At 55.6% G+C, this 15838-nt stretch overlaps 1 protein-coding gene and 1 pseudogene across 1 annotated transcript; both read left to right on the top strand.

The window, feature by feature from the left end:
* The window catches only part of LOC141729581 (uncharacterized), a 425427-nt pseudogene that overhangs the window by 385979 nt on the left and 23610 nt on the right, over nt 1-15838 (top strand).
* Nucleotides 1591-15647, top strand: LOC141729521 (serine/threonine-protein kinase pim-1-like). Its single transcript, XM_074544229.1, has 5 exons — nt 1591-1683; nt 13822-14004; nt 14128-14178; nt 14377-14743; nt 15385-15647. The coding sequence occupies exons 1-5, from the start codon at nt 1591-1593 to the stop codon at nt 15645-15647; spliced, it is 957 nt and encodes a 318-aa protein (XP_074400330.1).

The following is a 15838-nucleotide window of genomic DNA, read 5'->3' as shown; positions in this document are numbered from 1 at the left end:
ACAGATTGCAATGACGAAGTATTTTCTTAGGATAAGAAAACAAGCATTGCTACGGCAATTTTCTCACCTCAAACAGCATCAGGGGTGGCTTTAACTCAGATCGACCACATGGGTTGCTGGTTGAGCAAACATGCACGGTCTGTGTCTGTCGCATTGGATGACATGTTAAAAGACGTTAGTGGTATAAGACAGGCGACTCTTCAAAACAGAGCTGCAATCGATTATCTATTGCTCGCCCATGGACATGGGTGTGAAGAGTTTGAAGGGATGTGCTGCATGAATCTCTCAGATCACTCAAAATCAATTCATGAAAGTATTAGAAACATAAAAGACAGCGTAAATAGGCTTGGCGAGATCACGGGATCATGGATTGATCAGCTGGCAGATTTCTTTGACATTTCTCCTATTTGGAGAAGAATCTTAAGGATAGGGTTTTATGTTTTAATAGTCCTACTAGTCCTCATGATTGTCGTCCCGTGCATTTTTGTATGTCTGAAGCGCGCCATGAATCGGGTGATAAAAGAGGTTTTCTTGGTGCAAACAGAAGGGGGAGATGTGGGATCTCAGGATTTGAGTCCTGGGATGCAGGGCCCCCGGGACCACCCTTGGGGGGCCCGGGAGTCCTGGAATGTTGCCAGAAGTGTCTGGTGGCAGGACTTTGACCCTACACGGGAGACGACACCTTTATGAAGATAAGAGGGCCTCACCGGGGTGAAGGGTGGAAAGATTAGCTAATTAGAGGGTAAGAAACAGGGTTTAGGATTTATGTACAGGGGGGTTTAGAGGAGCAAGATGGAGGAATTGGGGTGTGTCCTGCCCTCCTTCTTCTTCCTCCTCTCCTCCATCTTCTTTGGTGATGGTGGCACCTTTCTATTGGTTATTACTAAGAGTACACCGAGTTATAAGAATAGATGGTATTGGGGAAAAATGATAAATATTGTATACGTAACTAGGGGTATAAAGATACGTGGCGGTCCGTGGGACGGCACAGTGTGCCCATGGCTGACTGCTGTGCGGATCTTTGTTAGGCTGAAAGAACATTTTTTAGATAAACAATTAATAAACATAAAACCAGAAAGAAGAACTGAAGCCTCTTCTTGTCCTTTGATACGCGGGCTGCGTCAAGGCCACCTCCGGGCCACCTCCGGGCCTCCCAGGCCCCTCAAACAGCCGAGATAAACCGGACAGTGAGTGAGGGCAGCGGGCTGCCAGCGCGGGCTGCCGAGGGCAGCTGCAAGCCCTGTCCCGGCTGCGGAGGGCTCTTCTCCCCTGGGCAGAGCACACGGAGCTTTCAGGGCCCCGTGGGCCATTCGTGGCCAGCAGCTTCTGGCTGATCCCCTTGCTCCCTGCTCCCTCCTGGCCATGGCAACAGCTGGCTGGGATGGCTCTGGCAGGGGGCTCTCCTGGGCTCCCTGCAGATCCGGCTCTGACCGTGCCTCTGTTCCTCTCTCTTGCAGCCCTTGAACGCCTGACGGAGGACACAAGCAGTGCCATGTCGCAGCTGGCACTTGAAACGCTGCATGTCCTGGGGGAAATACAGCGTGGGCGATATTCCACCATCCAGAGGCTGCAGGATCAGCTGCACAGGGCATGGAGGACTCGGCCTCGTCTTTCGGGGCTCGGCTGGCTGTGCTGCCGGAAGACTTAGGAGAAGAGCTGATCCTGGAGGCTGTCTTTGCTGGGGCAACCTGAGCCAGGGGTAATTTTCCTTTTCTTTAATATTTTTCTGTTCTTCTTTTCATTGTTTTATCTATATTGAAAATAAATAAATTATAGGGTGTAGATAATTATATATATTATTATTATTATAGATTACTGTAAATAATTATAGAATGTATTTTGATACACAGACTGCCAGGAGCTTTTCTTTGCTGCCCAGGTCTGCAGGGCAAGAGGCAGGAAAGGGTGAAAAGGGTGCTTGCGCTCAGCAGCACAGCAGGCTGAGGGGTCCTGAGGCCCTGCAGGGGGAAAAGGGTGCTTGTGCTCAGCCAGCTGCCCAGGCATGTGCAGCGGGCAAGGGGAAATGGCCAGAAGCCCCTTGGCCTTTGGTGGTTCTGCTGAAGACTTTGGGCTGCCCACAGAGCGGCTGGGCAGAGGCCAGAGCTGCGGGGATCCCTGCCAGAGCGGTGACTGGAGATGGCCACAAGCCCTGTGCCAGGCAGGAAGCGCCATTCGTGTCCTCCTGCCCGTGTGCTGCTGGCTGCCTTGCTGAGAGCTCCCAGGTGCCTCTGGACGGGGCTGCTCTGGAGCTGCTGTGGGGCTGCAGCGCTGCTGCCGGGCAGCTTGGCCGGGCTGGGGCAGGGCCTGAGGGGCTGGGGCGCTGGCAAGCCCTGAGCAATGGGCTGTCAGAGGCCACAAGCAGCCCCCCAGCAGCCGCCTTGATCCTGACAGAGTTGACTTGCGAGAGGGATCCCGGGCACTGTGGAACTAACAGCATCAGTGTTGTTGGAAACTGAAATGCAGGGAAATCTCAGACCTTTGGTCTTGTCAGCAAAGCTTAGAATTAAACCCAGGATTTGGTCTGAGACCTTGGAAAGGGCTTCCAAACTTAGGTGCTAGAAGCGAGAATGCAGATTTCTAGTTTATAGCAGAGACACGGGGAGGAATGTTGAAGTAGAGGAAAGTTTAGAGTTTTAGAGTCCAAGATCTAAAAAAAATACAAGTAGTTAAAATGGAAAACAAGAAGCTTAGGATGCAGTGCTGTGAGTTTGTGTGTCATAACATGATTGGCTAAGGAAGCTTACACTGTAGCATGAGTCCCTAAGACGAAATATTGAAGGGTTGGCTCCAAACTACAAATATCCTTGTTGGCAGCATCTTCTTGGCCAAGAAATCCTTCAAAGCTCTTGTAACTACAAGTCTTGCGGCCCTGTGAGCCATGTGGTGGAGATGTGAGCCAAACTCACCCTTCCTGTCTGTGTAGAAGTGAAGAAAATGCAATGGCATCATGTAAAAAACTTAGAGGTCCACTCTCTAGCTCATTCCAAACTCCTTCAGCTCCTGCAGAGTGGGATTTAGCTACAAAGAGATGACAAGGACCCTTAGTGCTGCCTCTTTGACTCCACAGCAGCTGCTTTAGAATCTTTCCCATAACCCTGTGTAGTCGTGTGCCAGAAATGTATCATTTGAAGAAACCTTCCCAAGTGACTTGCATGGAGGTTTGTCTGACGAGTATTTGAGGAGAAAGCCTCCCAGCAGAGGTCTGGGCTTTGGCCTAGCTGTGTCCCCTGCTGATTGTGAAGTGTGCCATCAGCTGCAGGGCTTTCTGGGCTAAAAATATCATCAAGTCACTTGGACTTGCTCTTTATAGCCTCTAAAAGCTGGACCCAATTTTGGGGCAGATTTGGAGACCGCATCTATGGGTGCATGGAGCACCTAGGATTTTCCCAATTGCTGGGAATGGTTCTCCAGGTCCCTGGAGTATCCATCCCATCTGGTTTTGCTTGTCCTGGTTCCCTGACAGCTGGGGCCCTGGGCAGAGCCCTGAGAGCCTGGTCTGCCCCCAGGGAAGGAGAAAGAGCCCCTGGAGAAGCTGTACCAGGTGGGGATGCTGCTGCTGCTGCTGCTGCTGCTGCTGCTGCTGGGGACAGCGAGGGTGACATCAAGAATGAGAAGCTCTTCCTCAGCCTGGCCACTGGAGGCTGAAGGTGATGGACTTTGATTCTGGCACCTTCTTCAAAGCCAAACTCTGCAGGGAATTTGCAGATGAGTCCCCAGCCGGGGAAATTCTGCCAGATTTGGGCATGGCCCAGCCTTGCTGGGAACCAAAGGCTCCCCCTTTGCTGGGGCAGATGCAACTCATTCTTCAGTCACTGCCCAGCTGCTTTTGGCAGGGCTGGGGCATGGGCTGGGGTGGGTACGAAATGGGAGTGGGCTCCTGGGCCTGCCAACAGCCCCCAGCACCCACCGTGCCCCGGGCTGGGCTGGGGCTGGGGCAGCCAGCCCGACACAAACCAACCCCATGGTGGGAGCAGAGGTGGGGCTCCAGAACCTGTGCACAGCTGCTTTGCTGTGCAGGCAAGGAAGGGCTTGGGCAGCTCCACTGCCCTTGTTTGCTTTGGAGTCACTGTGATTTTGGGGGGCAGTGCAAGGGGGAAGAGAGAAAGTGTGGGCTTCCCTCACCCATGGCTGGGTTTTTCCCTGGCATTCAGGGGTTGGGCCTTCCTCAAGACCCTGACAGAGATGGGAGTTTTTACCATTTTTCTTGTTTTCCCTTTTTGCATCTAACCTCTTTTCAATAATGTGTTGTTTGTTTTTCCAGAGGAAGCATTCGAGAAGGCCCAGTGTGGATGGGGAAGTGCTTGGGAGCAGCTGTGGTGTGGATGGGCTGTGCCCTTGGAGAAGGCTGAGGCCATGGTTTGGGAGCAGCTTTTCTTCCAGCCGTGGGTGGCATGAAGTGAGTCCCTGTGTGCTTGGCAGGGTGGGATCAGAGCTTTTGGGAGGTGGGAGCGAGCACAGGAGCATCCTGCTCTGGGCAGCTGCTGAGGGCTGGATGTGCCGTGGCTGGCTGCAGGCTGGGCACATGTGCTGCCCTCCTGCTCTGTGCCAAAGGCAGCAGGGATGGGCAGTTCTGGGCACAGCTCTGGGCACAGCCAGCATGGCCTGGGCACCACAGGCCTTGGCACAAGGGCACAGGAGCCCTCAGCTGACGGGCACTTTCTGCTTTCTCTCCTTGCAGCCGGGCTCTGCGGGTGCTGAGGCTGCTCTGGGCTCTGCCAGGGCTCTGCTGGGCTCAGCCCAGGGCCCAGCTGGGCTGGCTCTGCCCTCACATTGCTCTGACAGCTCTGCATCAGACGAGCCCGCTGCAAGCACAGTGCCTGAGCTTTCTGCTTTGGCAGGTGAGTGAGACTCTGCTGCAGGCCCAGAGATTGCAGCTGGGGACACACATCCAATGGCAAGGACCCAAACTCTCCACAGTCCCAGCTGAATGCCTGGATCTGTACAGGGTGTTCTGTGTGTCCCGTTCTTCCTTCTTGATTGGCTGGAATTGTGCAATTGCTCTTTCTTCCTCCTCCAGAAGTGCCACGAGTTGGCCAAAGCTGGCAAGTGGGCCGTGCTCCTGAGGCAGTGCAGTCTGGAGCTGGTGGATGGAGAATTGCCCTTCTGCACTGCCAAACCAGAGCAAAAAGCTGTCAGTGGGACTTTCTGTCTCTAAGAAATCCCTGACAGTTTCAAAGGGAATGTGCAGCTCGTTTCCAGGCTGAGAATGAAGGTCATCTTCTAAAGGATTTGGGGTTTGACAGAGCTTCCATTCCCAGTCCTGCTTGGAGCTGGAAGGGCACTAAGCAATTTTCTCTTGCTTTGACTACAATTTCAAATACCAGTGTTGGAAACAAAGCCCAAAATCTTTTAAGAGGCTTTTGAGGTCACAAAGATGGATCCATGTCATCAGCACATTTACAATGGAAATAACTGAGTTCTCTTTTCCAAAAGATCATTTACCTCTTAATGGAAAGAATGTAACATTGCCTTTATGTTTTGTTTTTTTCACTATGTTATTATGTTATGTTTTTTCACTAACACTTGGATTTTGTTCCTATCTTTTACAATTTACCTATTTTTTAGCTTTTTCCTTTTTTCTCCTTTCAGAAGAAAACATGTCCTATCAAAGGAATGTCCTTTGCTCCTGGTTCCCCTGTGGAGCAGCTCCCTTCCTGCTGGCTGAGCTGCTCAGGCAGAGCCCGGCAGCTCCTGGCCCTGCAGGGCTGAGGCTTTTCCCCGTTGCTGGCCACACACTGATGGAGCAGCACTGCTGAACTCGGGCACACAGAGGGACCAGCAGCAGCTGCTTTTGGCCACCTGAGGCTCCAAGGCCCAAACTCTGAGCAGCCAGGGCTGGAAGAGACTGGCAGGGTCTGATCCCTGACTCTGGACCAGGGCTGCACAAATGACCCCCCAGCAGCAGCAGCAGCAGCAGCAGCAGCAGCAGCAGCAGCAGATGGAGCTGACTTTGAGCACAGCCCCTGCCCCTCTTCCCTCCCGTGTGCAGCGGTGTCACAGCAGCCTGAGGCACCTGGGAGCCCCCAGTGCCAGCAGGGACTGGAGATGGCAGCCCTGGACTACTGGAGGCTGTGCAAGGAACGGAGCTGGGCACTCCCTGTCCATGGGGAGCTTCCAGATGGAAAAGGCTGCTGTGCCCAGGCAGGTCCAAGGGCACAGAAAGGAGGCTCTGGAGCACTGGATCTGTGCCAGTGCCACAGTCCTGGGCAGCAGCCAGCGAGCCCTGGGGGAACAGAGGGCACTGCAAGGGGGACAGAACCAGGCAAGGGCAGAGACTGGAGAGAGCCAGGCCTGGGAGCAGGAACAGCTGCTCCATTGCACTCTTGGAGAAAGCTCTTGGCTGGTTCAAAGCGCTGAAAGGCGTGAAGGGCAGAGAGGAGGCCACAGCAAACAATGCTCCTGCTTACACAGCCTCCCCTCTCCATGTCCCAGAAGGAATTGCATGGACTGTGTTCTTCTCTCCGAGTCCTCGCGTTCAGCATGAGCAGCTCAGCACCAGGAGCTGAAGGACCTGAAGCCTCAGGTCCCAGGAGCTGGGCAAGAGGAAACTTTTGGAGCAAAGGAATGCTGCTAAAATAGCCCCAACTGAATGCAGTGGATAGAATCATGGAATCACAGAATCCTTTCTGTTGGAAAAGCCCTCTGAGCTCACCCAGTGCAGCCGCTCACCCAGCAGTGCCAAGCCCAGCACTAAACCACGTCCCTGAAGTGCCAAGGCCTGGACACCAGCCCTGAGTGAGGCCTGGACAGCAGGCCCTGCGCCAAAGGTGGCCTCTGGATGAGCCTTCCCAGCAAAGGTTATCTTTGTATCTGCTCCCTAATGAGATATGCATGGTCATTAGCGCTGTGATAGATGTAGCCACTCATTAGTGAAACATGTATTGACCTTTGTGTATTTAGAAGCCAGACAAGGCCGTGAAATCTGACATCTGGCCTGGTTTGGGGCTGTATGGTCAAAGTCACCTCCCTTGGTTCCTCCTTGAGCCCTGGCCAGGCTCTGGGAGGGACCCAAGAGGAGGATGAAAGCAGATGTGGCCACACTAGCAGTGCTGTCAGTTTGTTCATTCAGCACTGTCAGAGCTGGGCCCTCTCCCAGCGGGGTTGGAGCCTCACCTGGGGCTGGAGGCACCTGCAGGAATTGCCAGTGCCCAGGAGTGGCTCTGCAGCCCTTGGCTGTGACAGGTTCCCCAGCTGCTGTGTGGGTCTGGGGGATGGTAAAGGCTGAGGGTAAATGCTGCTGGATCTTTGTTAATCACTGCAGGCAATCTTTGGTGGGGATGGTTGGGTGCATTGCTGAGCTTCTCCTGTGGTGATTCTTTGCTGCTCTGAACTGCAGGAAATGACACTGATTCCTTCAGCTGTAGTCTGAAGGAATTTGGTGCTGACCCTGCCCACTGGTAAAACAAAACTGGCACAGTCTGGCCAGATCCCAACAAAATGTCACTTGTTCAGTGTCAATGTGAGGAATCAGTCCCCTCAGAAATTCCCAGCTGGGAAGCCCTTCCCTGGAGTTCCCTGGCTCTGGAGTGGGCTGAGGTTGGAGCCCTGTGTGAGCAGTGGGGCAGTCCGGTAAAAGAAGCTGCACCCCTGGATGGCTTCAAATGCATCCAAAAATTTCAAATGGAAAAGGAAAAGACCTTGTGGGTTTGGGCAGACAAAGATGAATTTGTTGAGAATGCATAGGAAACAGCACCTTCAGAAGGAACAATTATTGTTGGAATGCTCCCACATGGAGCAACAGAAGAAGGTTTTAATCTTGAGCTGATATGCATTTGTACAAGTGAAATATAGATATAATAAATATCTATATACATATTTATAGTATAATAAGACATACATATATATATATATGTATATACACATTTATATATTTCATATATAAATATATTCACATATATATGTGGGCATATATGTGTATACACATATGTGTAAACAATATGTATCCATTGTTTATATTGTTTAACACATCCTGCCAGACCAGATCTCCCTGTTTGCCCCAAGGGCCCCTTTAGGAATTGCTCTGATCCACGGGGCTGCATGTGAAGGCTGCTGTGACACTGAGGGATGTCACAGTAATTCCATTCCATTCCATTCCATTTCATTCCATTCCATTCCATTCCATTCCATTCCATTCCATTCCATTCCATTCCATTCCATTCCATTCCATTCCATTCCATTCCATTCCAATTGCAAAGGAATTCCATCCAGGAGCCTGGGTGCCCCTCAGGGACTGGGACCCGGCCCCTTCCAGCCAGAGGGGAAAGGGCCCCCCAAGCCTTGTTAGCCACAGAAAGCATGGGAAAGCTGAACAGCAAAGGGCCTGGGGGCATTATTCTGGAATTAAAAAGGTGCCAGCTCCAGGGACAACAGAATTCTTGTTCCTAACTGGAATGAGATTGAGAAAAAAGAATGAAGAACGGTGTCACTAAAGTACTACTGATGTCTGTAAGGTGTACCTTGATAGTCAGCCAGAATCTTTGTCTGCCACAAACACCTCTAGTGTTTCACCAAGGGATTGGTCATCAAAACGTAACGATGAGTTATGATGGATTGCTGATTTTCCTTTGTAATTCTTTGCTAATGATGATGTGCTTTGCTGAGTTTATCCTTTTGTAACTCTTTGCAGCTGTGCATGATATAAATGACACAATTCCTTAAGTTGGTGTCTGTGTCTTTGGCAGTGACCCTGCCCACTGGTGAAACAGGGCCCCCTCTTGCCTAAGTGTTCCCTGGGAAGGCAAAAGCCCTCACTCCAAAATTTCCCCCTTCCTCCCTGTTCCCCCCTTCACACCCTGAGCATGATGTGCTCTGGTCTGGGCTATGCCCGGGCTCAGTTGGGGTCTCCTGTCCTGGCTGTGTCCCCTGCCCAGCTCCCCCGCAGCCCCAGCCCCTCCCCAGCGTGGCTGACGAGGGGCAGGACAGGCCTTGGCTGTGCTGCAGCTCAGCAAGAACAAAACCATCTCTGCGTGCTCAGCCCTGTGCTCAGCACCCGGCCCAGCAGTGTCTCAGTGCCAGGGGCTGTGCCCTCAGTCCCTGCCAGGGGTTTCCATGGCAACTGCCAGGCCAGGTGACCCAGGTGTCCCCCCCAGTGCCAGTTGCCATGGAAACAGTGCCCAGCCCTGCCCCTTTCTGTCTGGCTGACCTGGCCTTTGGCCCTGGCAGTGCTGTTGGCTGCTGGTTCCTGGTGCCTGAGCGGCCAGCGCGGCACAGGGCAGGTGGCCATGGCACAGCCCCCAGCAAGGGATCCCCTCTGGCTCTGGGCACTGACACCAGCCCTGAGCAAGGCCCCAGGGCAGCTTTCCATGGCCACCAACCATCACAACGGGACCAGGCATTGGTTGCCATGGCAGCTGAGGGCAGCATGGCTGGTGCTCTGCAAGGGCCTTGGGGCAGACGGGAAGGAGCAGCAGAGCAGGGGCTGATCCATCCCCAGTGCGCTGGACAGCCCAGGGCAGCGTCCCAGAGCGTCCTCATGGAGCTGCCAACAACATCCCCCCTCTGCAGCCCTGGCCTCTCCCCCAGCTCACACAGGTGCCCCATCCTTGCAGGCACAGACACGGCAGCACTGCCTCAGCAGCCCCTGTTTGCATTGCACAGAGCAGGGGGAGAACCCCCATGCTGTTGGTGTGGGGACATGAGCCTGAGGGATCACAAATGCCATCAGTCCCTGGGGCCAGCAAGGGCTGGGGGACACCAGGGAAACCACTCAGCTTTGTCCTGGCCTCTGCACTCAGCCAGAAAGTTTGTTCCCATCAGCTGGGAGTTTCCTGTCCCACTGCAGATGCTGTTACGCACAGCCAGGGCTGCGTGGCAACCACCCCCAAACTGCCCTCAGCATTTCCTCTGCTTCACCTTTGCCTTCTTTCCTCTTCCTGATACAAACTTCTTACCACTGCCCACCCCTGTTCCCTCCCTGACCTGGCACCATGGGAACGTCCCTTGGGGAGCAGGACCATCCTACAAGTGCTGCAGGAATTATCGGCAGGCTCCTGCACTGCCTGGTGCTGCTCCCTTGCCAGAGGCACCCCAGGCCAGGGGGCACATCTGGGCTGCTGTGTTTGGCTCTGGGGCTCCCTGTTCTGGGCAGTGAGGAGGAGCTGCAGAGGCTCAGCAGGACTGACAGGATGGGCTTTGGGGCTGGCAGGAGAACCTGAGGGACCTGGGCTGCTGGAGCTCCTGAAGAGGAGGCCCAGGGCTCGTCTTGCAGCTGCTCCATGGGTGGCTTCAGAGAAGCACAGAATCAGCAATGGTGGAACAAGCCAAAGAGATCATCAAGTCCACCCTGTGCCCTGACACTGCCTTGTCTCCCCTGGGCCTCCTCTTCTCCTGGATAAACAACCGCAGCTCTCTCAGCTGCTCCTCACAGGACTTGTGCTCCAGACCCCTCTCCAGCCTTGTTGCCTTTCTCTGGACATGCTCCAGCCCCTCCATGTCCTTCCTAAATTGGGGGCCCAGAACTGCAAACAGCACTCGAGGTGCTGCCCAAGCAGTGCTGAGCACGGGGGAAGAATCCCTGCCCTGCTCCAGCTGGCCACACCATTCCTGATCCCGGCCAGGAGCCATTGGCCTCCTTGCCCAGGTGGGCACACTGCTGGCTCATGTCCAGCCTGCTGTCCATCAGTCCCTGCAGGTCCCTTTCTGCCTGGCTGCTCTCCAGCCATTCTGACGCCTTGTTAAGGGAGGGAGGCAGGGAGGGAACGGGTCCAGATCCAGTCCTTCCTAAAATGTGGTGTTTGCTGGCACTGCCAGTTCCCAGATTTTGATATTTCCCTATTCTGGCACAGCCCAAGTGCAGCAACTTGCTGGCAAAGAAAGCCAAAACCAAGCAAAGACCTGGTACCTACAGCAACCCAATCTCGGGTTTGCTGACACCGCCAGTACCCAGATCGGGCATGTTTCAGATGCCTGCACAGCCTAATTCCAGCAGTTTGCTGGCACAGAAAATTAGCATCTGGAAATTTCTCAGTGTCAGCAAAACCTAAATGCAGCAATTTTCTGGCAAAGAAAGCCAGAACCCAGCAGCTTCCCAGTGCTGGCATAGCCCAAGTGCAGCAATTTGCTGGCACAGAAAGCCAAAATCCGGCAGTCTCCTGATGCCAATACAGGTGCCCAGTCCTGGTGTTTGCTGCCACTGGCAGTGCTCATATCTGGATATTTCCCTGTTCTGGCAGAGCCAAGTCCAGCAATTTTCTGGTCAAGAAAGTCACAATCTGGCAATTCCCTGCTACCGTCATTGGCAATGCCAAGATCCAGTGTTTGCTGGCACCACCAGTGCCCAGATGCGGGAATTTCCCGGTGCCAGCACAGCCCAAATCAAGTACTTTCTGGCAAAGAAAGCCAAAACCTTGAAAATACCTGGTACCTACAGCAACCCAATCTTGTGTTTGCTGGCACCACAAGTGCCCAGATCCAGAATTTTTCAGGTTCCTGTACAGCATAATTCAAGAAATATGCTGGCGTTGCAAGTTAACATTTGGCAATTTCCTGGTCCTGGCACATTCCCCACCCAGATCTGGTGTGTGCTGGCACTGCCAGTGCCCACCTCTGGCAATTTCCCTCTTCTGGCACCACCCATGTCCAGAATTTGCTGGCAAAGAAAGCTAAAACCTGGCAATTTCCCCTTGCCAGCACCACCCAATCTGGAGTTTGCTGGCAGCAGGATCCCAAGAAAGAAGGAAACAAAGAAGGAAAGAAAAGAGGAAGGCATCCAGATGCAGTCCTTCCTGGAGCCTGGAGCCTGAAATGGGCTGTTTGCTGGCACTGCCAGTGCCCAGATCTGGAAATTTCCCTATTCTGGCACAGCCCAAGTGGAGCAATTTGCTGGCACAGAAATCCAAAACCTGGCAGCTTCCTGCTCCTGGGTCTGGCACCGCCCACATCTTGTGCTCGCTGCACCAGAACCCAGATTTGGAAATTTCCCGGTGCCAGCAGAGCCCAAATCTGGCAGATTTCTGTTGCTGCCAATGACACCACCCAGATCTGGTGTTTGCTGGCAGCGACAGCACCCAGATCTGAAAACTTCCTGGTGCTGGCACAGACCAAGCCCAGTGATTTCCTGGCACAGAAAGCCAAAATTTGGAAATTTCCAGGTTCGGGCATCAGCATTATCCAGATCTTGTGTTTGCTGGCAATGCCAGTGCCCAGATTTGGAAATTTCCCGGTGCCTTCACAGGCCAGGCCTAACAACTTTTTTTAGCTAGCTGGGGCAGAGAAGTTCCTTGGACTGTGACTTTCTTTTTTCTTGGAACTGTTTAAACCTGCTCTGGACTGAAAACCCAGAAAAACACCGGCACCTCACACCTGTGGCCCACCGAGCTCTGGGACACTGCATTCCAGCACCAGAGGGACTTAGAAGAGACTGAGCGAGCCAACTGCAACCCACAAAAAGGACTTTCTGAATTTGCCATCTCTTCAGCACTGTCTGATGTCTTATTTAATATTATTCATTTTTCATACTTGTGAATACTTTACTTGTTGAATAAACTGGGTTTTTTTCACTTTTCTCCAGGGAAGTGTTTTCCGGAACTAGTAGGGGGAGGGGACGATTGAACTTGCTTTCTAGACGGACCCCTTTTGGAGATTTCCTCCCAAAATTTGCCCTAAGCCAGCACAAACAGTCATCATGAAAATTTCACCAGTGGCCTAATTTCCTGGTGGAAAATCTTGTGACAGAAGCTTGACCTTGTTCTCCATGAGCAGACAGGAGAAGATTCCTGGAAAATGGAAACTTTCCAGAAGGGAAATGAAAATGAAAGAAACAATCCAAGATGCTTTCCTCTATTTATTTCTATGCTCCCCTTTTCCATGTTGCACTGCATCTCCATCCCAGTAATTCCAGATGCACAGCACCTCTAAGATCGGTGACTTAGTGATTTTTAGACACTCTAAAATACCATGAGCCACACACAGTTTTCCTTCCCCTGTTTTTACTGGAAAACAACACAGGAGGTGTGAGTGCAGTGCTGGGCTCAGGTAGGAATCCTACCCCAAGGGAAGGTGGCCCGACAGTGTCTGACCCTCAGCAAGGACAATGCACAGCAGCAAGCGAGGGGATCGCTGTGCCAGTGTGCAGGAGTCAGGGCTCTGCATCCGGGCTCAAGGCTGCAAAGTTCCCGTGTTTGGGCAGACGGAGAGGCTGTCCCCGGGGCGCGCGGGGCTCGAACGTGGGGCTCGTGGGGCGAGCGGGGAACGGACACGGGGACGAACGGCCCCGGTGCTTCAGTTGCAGCGGCGGCAGCGGCGGCAGCAGCAAAAGCAGACAGACTAGAAAAATCGTTCTTTCTCTTTCTCTCGCTCTTTTTTTCCCTTTCCCGCTGTCGGGCTCCCTTCTCTCGGGGTCCCTTGCCCGGGTTCCCTCTCCTCTCCCCGCCTCCCTCTCCCCTGCAGGGCCGGGCCATGTCCCCGGCCCGCCCCCGGCCCCGGGCGGGGCTGCCTCGTGCCCGGCCCCGGCCGTCCTGCCGCGGTCTCGCCTCCGCCCGGCTCGGGCTGTACTGGCGGTGGCGCTGCTGGGCGGGCATCAGTGCGTGGGGCGGGGGCGGCATCGCCGCCCTTTGCCTCCGCCTGGCCCGAGCGCGGCCCCGGCCCCGAGGCAGGCTCCAGTCCCGGCCCCGGCCCCAGCCCCAGCCCCGACCCCGACCCCGGCCCCGGCCCCGGCCCCTGCCCCGGCTCCTCCCGGGGCCCGCGGAGCACACACGCGGCGCGGCCGCTCCCGCCGCCTCCACTGCGGCTTCCCCGGCCCGAGCTCCGCCGCTCGGCAGCGCGGCCGCCGGCCCCGAGCCTCCCGTGCCGCGTTCGTGGGAGCGAACGCCTGGGCATGGCCAGCCCGGGGCGGGTGAGGGGCGCTCGGGGGCCGTTGCTGGCCCCGGGCCGAGCGCTGACAGCCGCGTCCCGCCCGCAGGGAAGGCGCAGGAGGCCCTGCAGGAGCGGTACCGGCTGGGTTCGCTGCTGGGGCGCGGCGGCTTCGGCAGAGTCTTCGCGGCCACGAGGCTCTCGGACGGCGCCCCGGTGAGCGGCGGGGCCTGCGGCGGGCGCAGGAGGAGGGGATGGAGGAGGAGGAGGGCGGAGGGCGGAGGATGGGGCTCGCAGTGCGGGCGGCGAGCTCACCCCGCTGTTGCCCTTGGCTTGCAGGTGGCCATCAAAAGGGTGCCACGGAACCGCGTCCGGCACTGGGGCGAGCTGGTGAGTGAGCGGGGCCAGCAGCCGGGGCTGCCGGCCAGGGATGAGCCGGGGCCCGGCACGGTGGGAGCCGCCTGGACGCCCCGAGGGAGAGCGGGCGTGGGGCCAGGACAGGGCGCAGAGCATCCCGGGCTGGCTGAGGGCTTCCCCAGGCCTGGCACGGGCATCGGCCCCAGTGACGGCATCGTGCTCCTCCCGCAGCCCGACGGCACCAGCGCACCCCTGGAGATCGTGCTGCTGGCCAAGGTGTCCACTGGCTTCCCCGGTGTGGTCCAGCTGCTGGAGTGGCTCGAGCTCCCCAACTGCATCGTGATGATGCTGGAGCGGCCAGAGCAGTGTCAGGACCTGCAGCGTTTCATTGGGGCACGGCGGTTCCTGCCCGAGGAGGAGGCACGGGAGCTGTTCCGCCAGGTGCTGGAGGCCGTGCGGCACTGCACCAGCTGCGGGGTCCTGCACAGGGACATCAAACCAGGGAACATCCTGGTTGACCTGGACACCGGGCAGGCCAAACTGATTGACTTTGGCTGTGGCACCTACCTGCAGGACACAGTCTACACTCACTTTGCAGGTGAGCCTACCCAGGGCTGTGATCCCGCTGCTGACATCTCATGGCCCAACATCTCCCAGCCCAAGCTGGCTGTGGCAGCGGGGATTCTCCCTTTTGCTGCCAGTCAGGGCACTGAATCTTCAGCTGAGTTGCTTTAGAGTGGGGCTGGGTGGGCAGCCATCTTCCAGCCCTGCTAGCAGCCTTTGCCAGCAACTCTGCCCAGGACTGGGGCTGGGCTGAGGCAGCCAGCCCTACCAAAACCCCCGTGGGTGGGGGTAGCAGAGAGGGAGGGCGGAACCTGTGCCCCAGCCACTTTGGTGTGCAGACGAGAGGAAGGGCTTGGGCTGCTCCACTCGCCCTGTTTCCCTTGGCTTCATAATTTTTTTGGGGAATGCAGGCAGGGAGGATAAGGGCATGTTTTTTCCCCAGCATGGAGTGGGTTTTTCCTTTGCGTGTCATGGTCGGGCCTAGCCAGGGCTGCCCTCTAACAGCACCAGAGGCTTCTTTTCCAACCCTAACTTTGTGCACAAGTCCCAGATGCTGGCGAGAGGGCAGTGGTCACCCTGTGTGCCCCTGATGCAGCCCCCGCAGGCCCAGGGATGCTGGTGCCAGGCTCTGGGAGCAGCAGCATCCCCCTGATGAACTCCATATGTATTCCATAGGAACACTGTCCTACAGCCCCCCGGAGTGGAACGACTTTGGCTGGTACCATGGCGAGGCAGCAACGGTCTGGTCCCTGGGCATCCTGCTGCACCAGATGGTCTGCGGGGAGCACCCTTTCAGGAGGGGCCGGAACCTCAGCTGGGGCCAGCTCCTGCTGCCACAAAGGCTCTCTCAAGGTGGATCCTCTTCTCTGGGCACGGGGGAATCCCAGTGCTGGGAGCCAGCAGCGGGCTCGTGGGCATCCCGCTCTGGCAGCTGCTGAAGAGGTGGCACATGTCCTGCTCTCCTGCTCTCCTCCAAGACAGGGAATTGATGGGAAAGTTTAGGCCCAGCTCTGAGCACATCCAGCATGGACCATGGACTGGGCATGGGAATAGTGGGGTAAAGCAGACAGGAACCTTCTCTGGCTGACCGTCAGTTTCTGCTTTCTCTCCCCAGAGTGCAAAGATCTGA

This window comes from Zonotrichia albicollis, chromosome 7 (genome assembly GCF_047830755.1).
Source record: "Zonotrichia albicollis isolate bZonAlb1 chromosome 7, bZonAlb1.hap1, whole genome shotgun sequence".
Lineage (NCBI taxonomy): Eukaryota > Metazoa > Chordata > Aves > Passeriformes > Passerellidae > Zonotrichia > Zonotrichia albicollis.
This window is presented reverse-complemented; position numbering and strand designations above follow the sequence as displayed.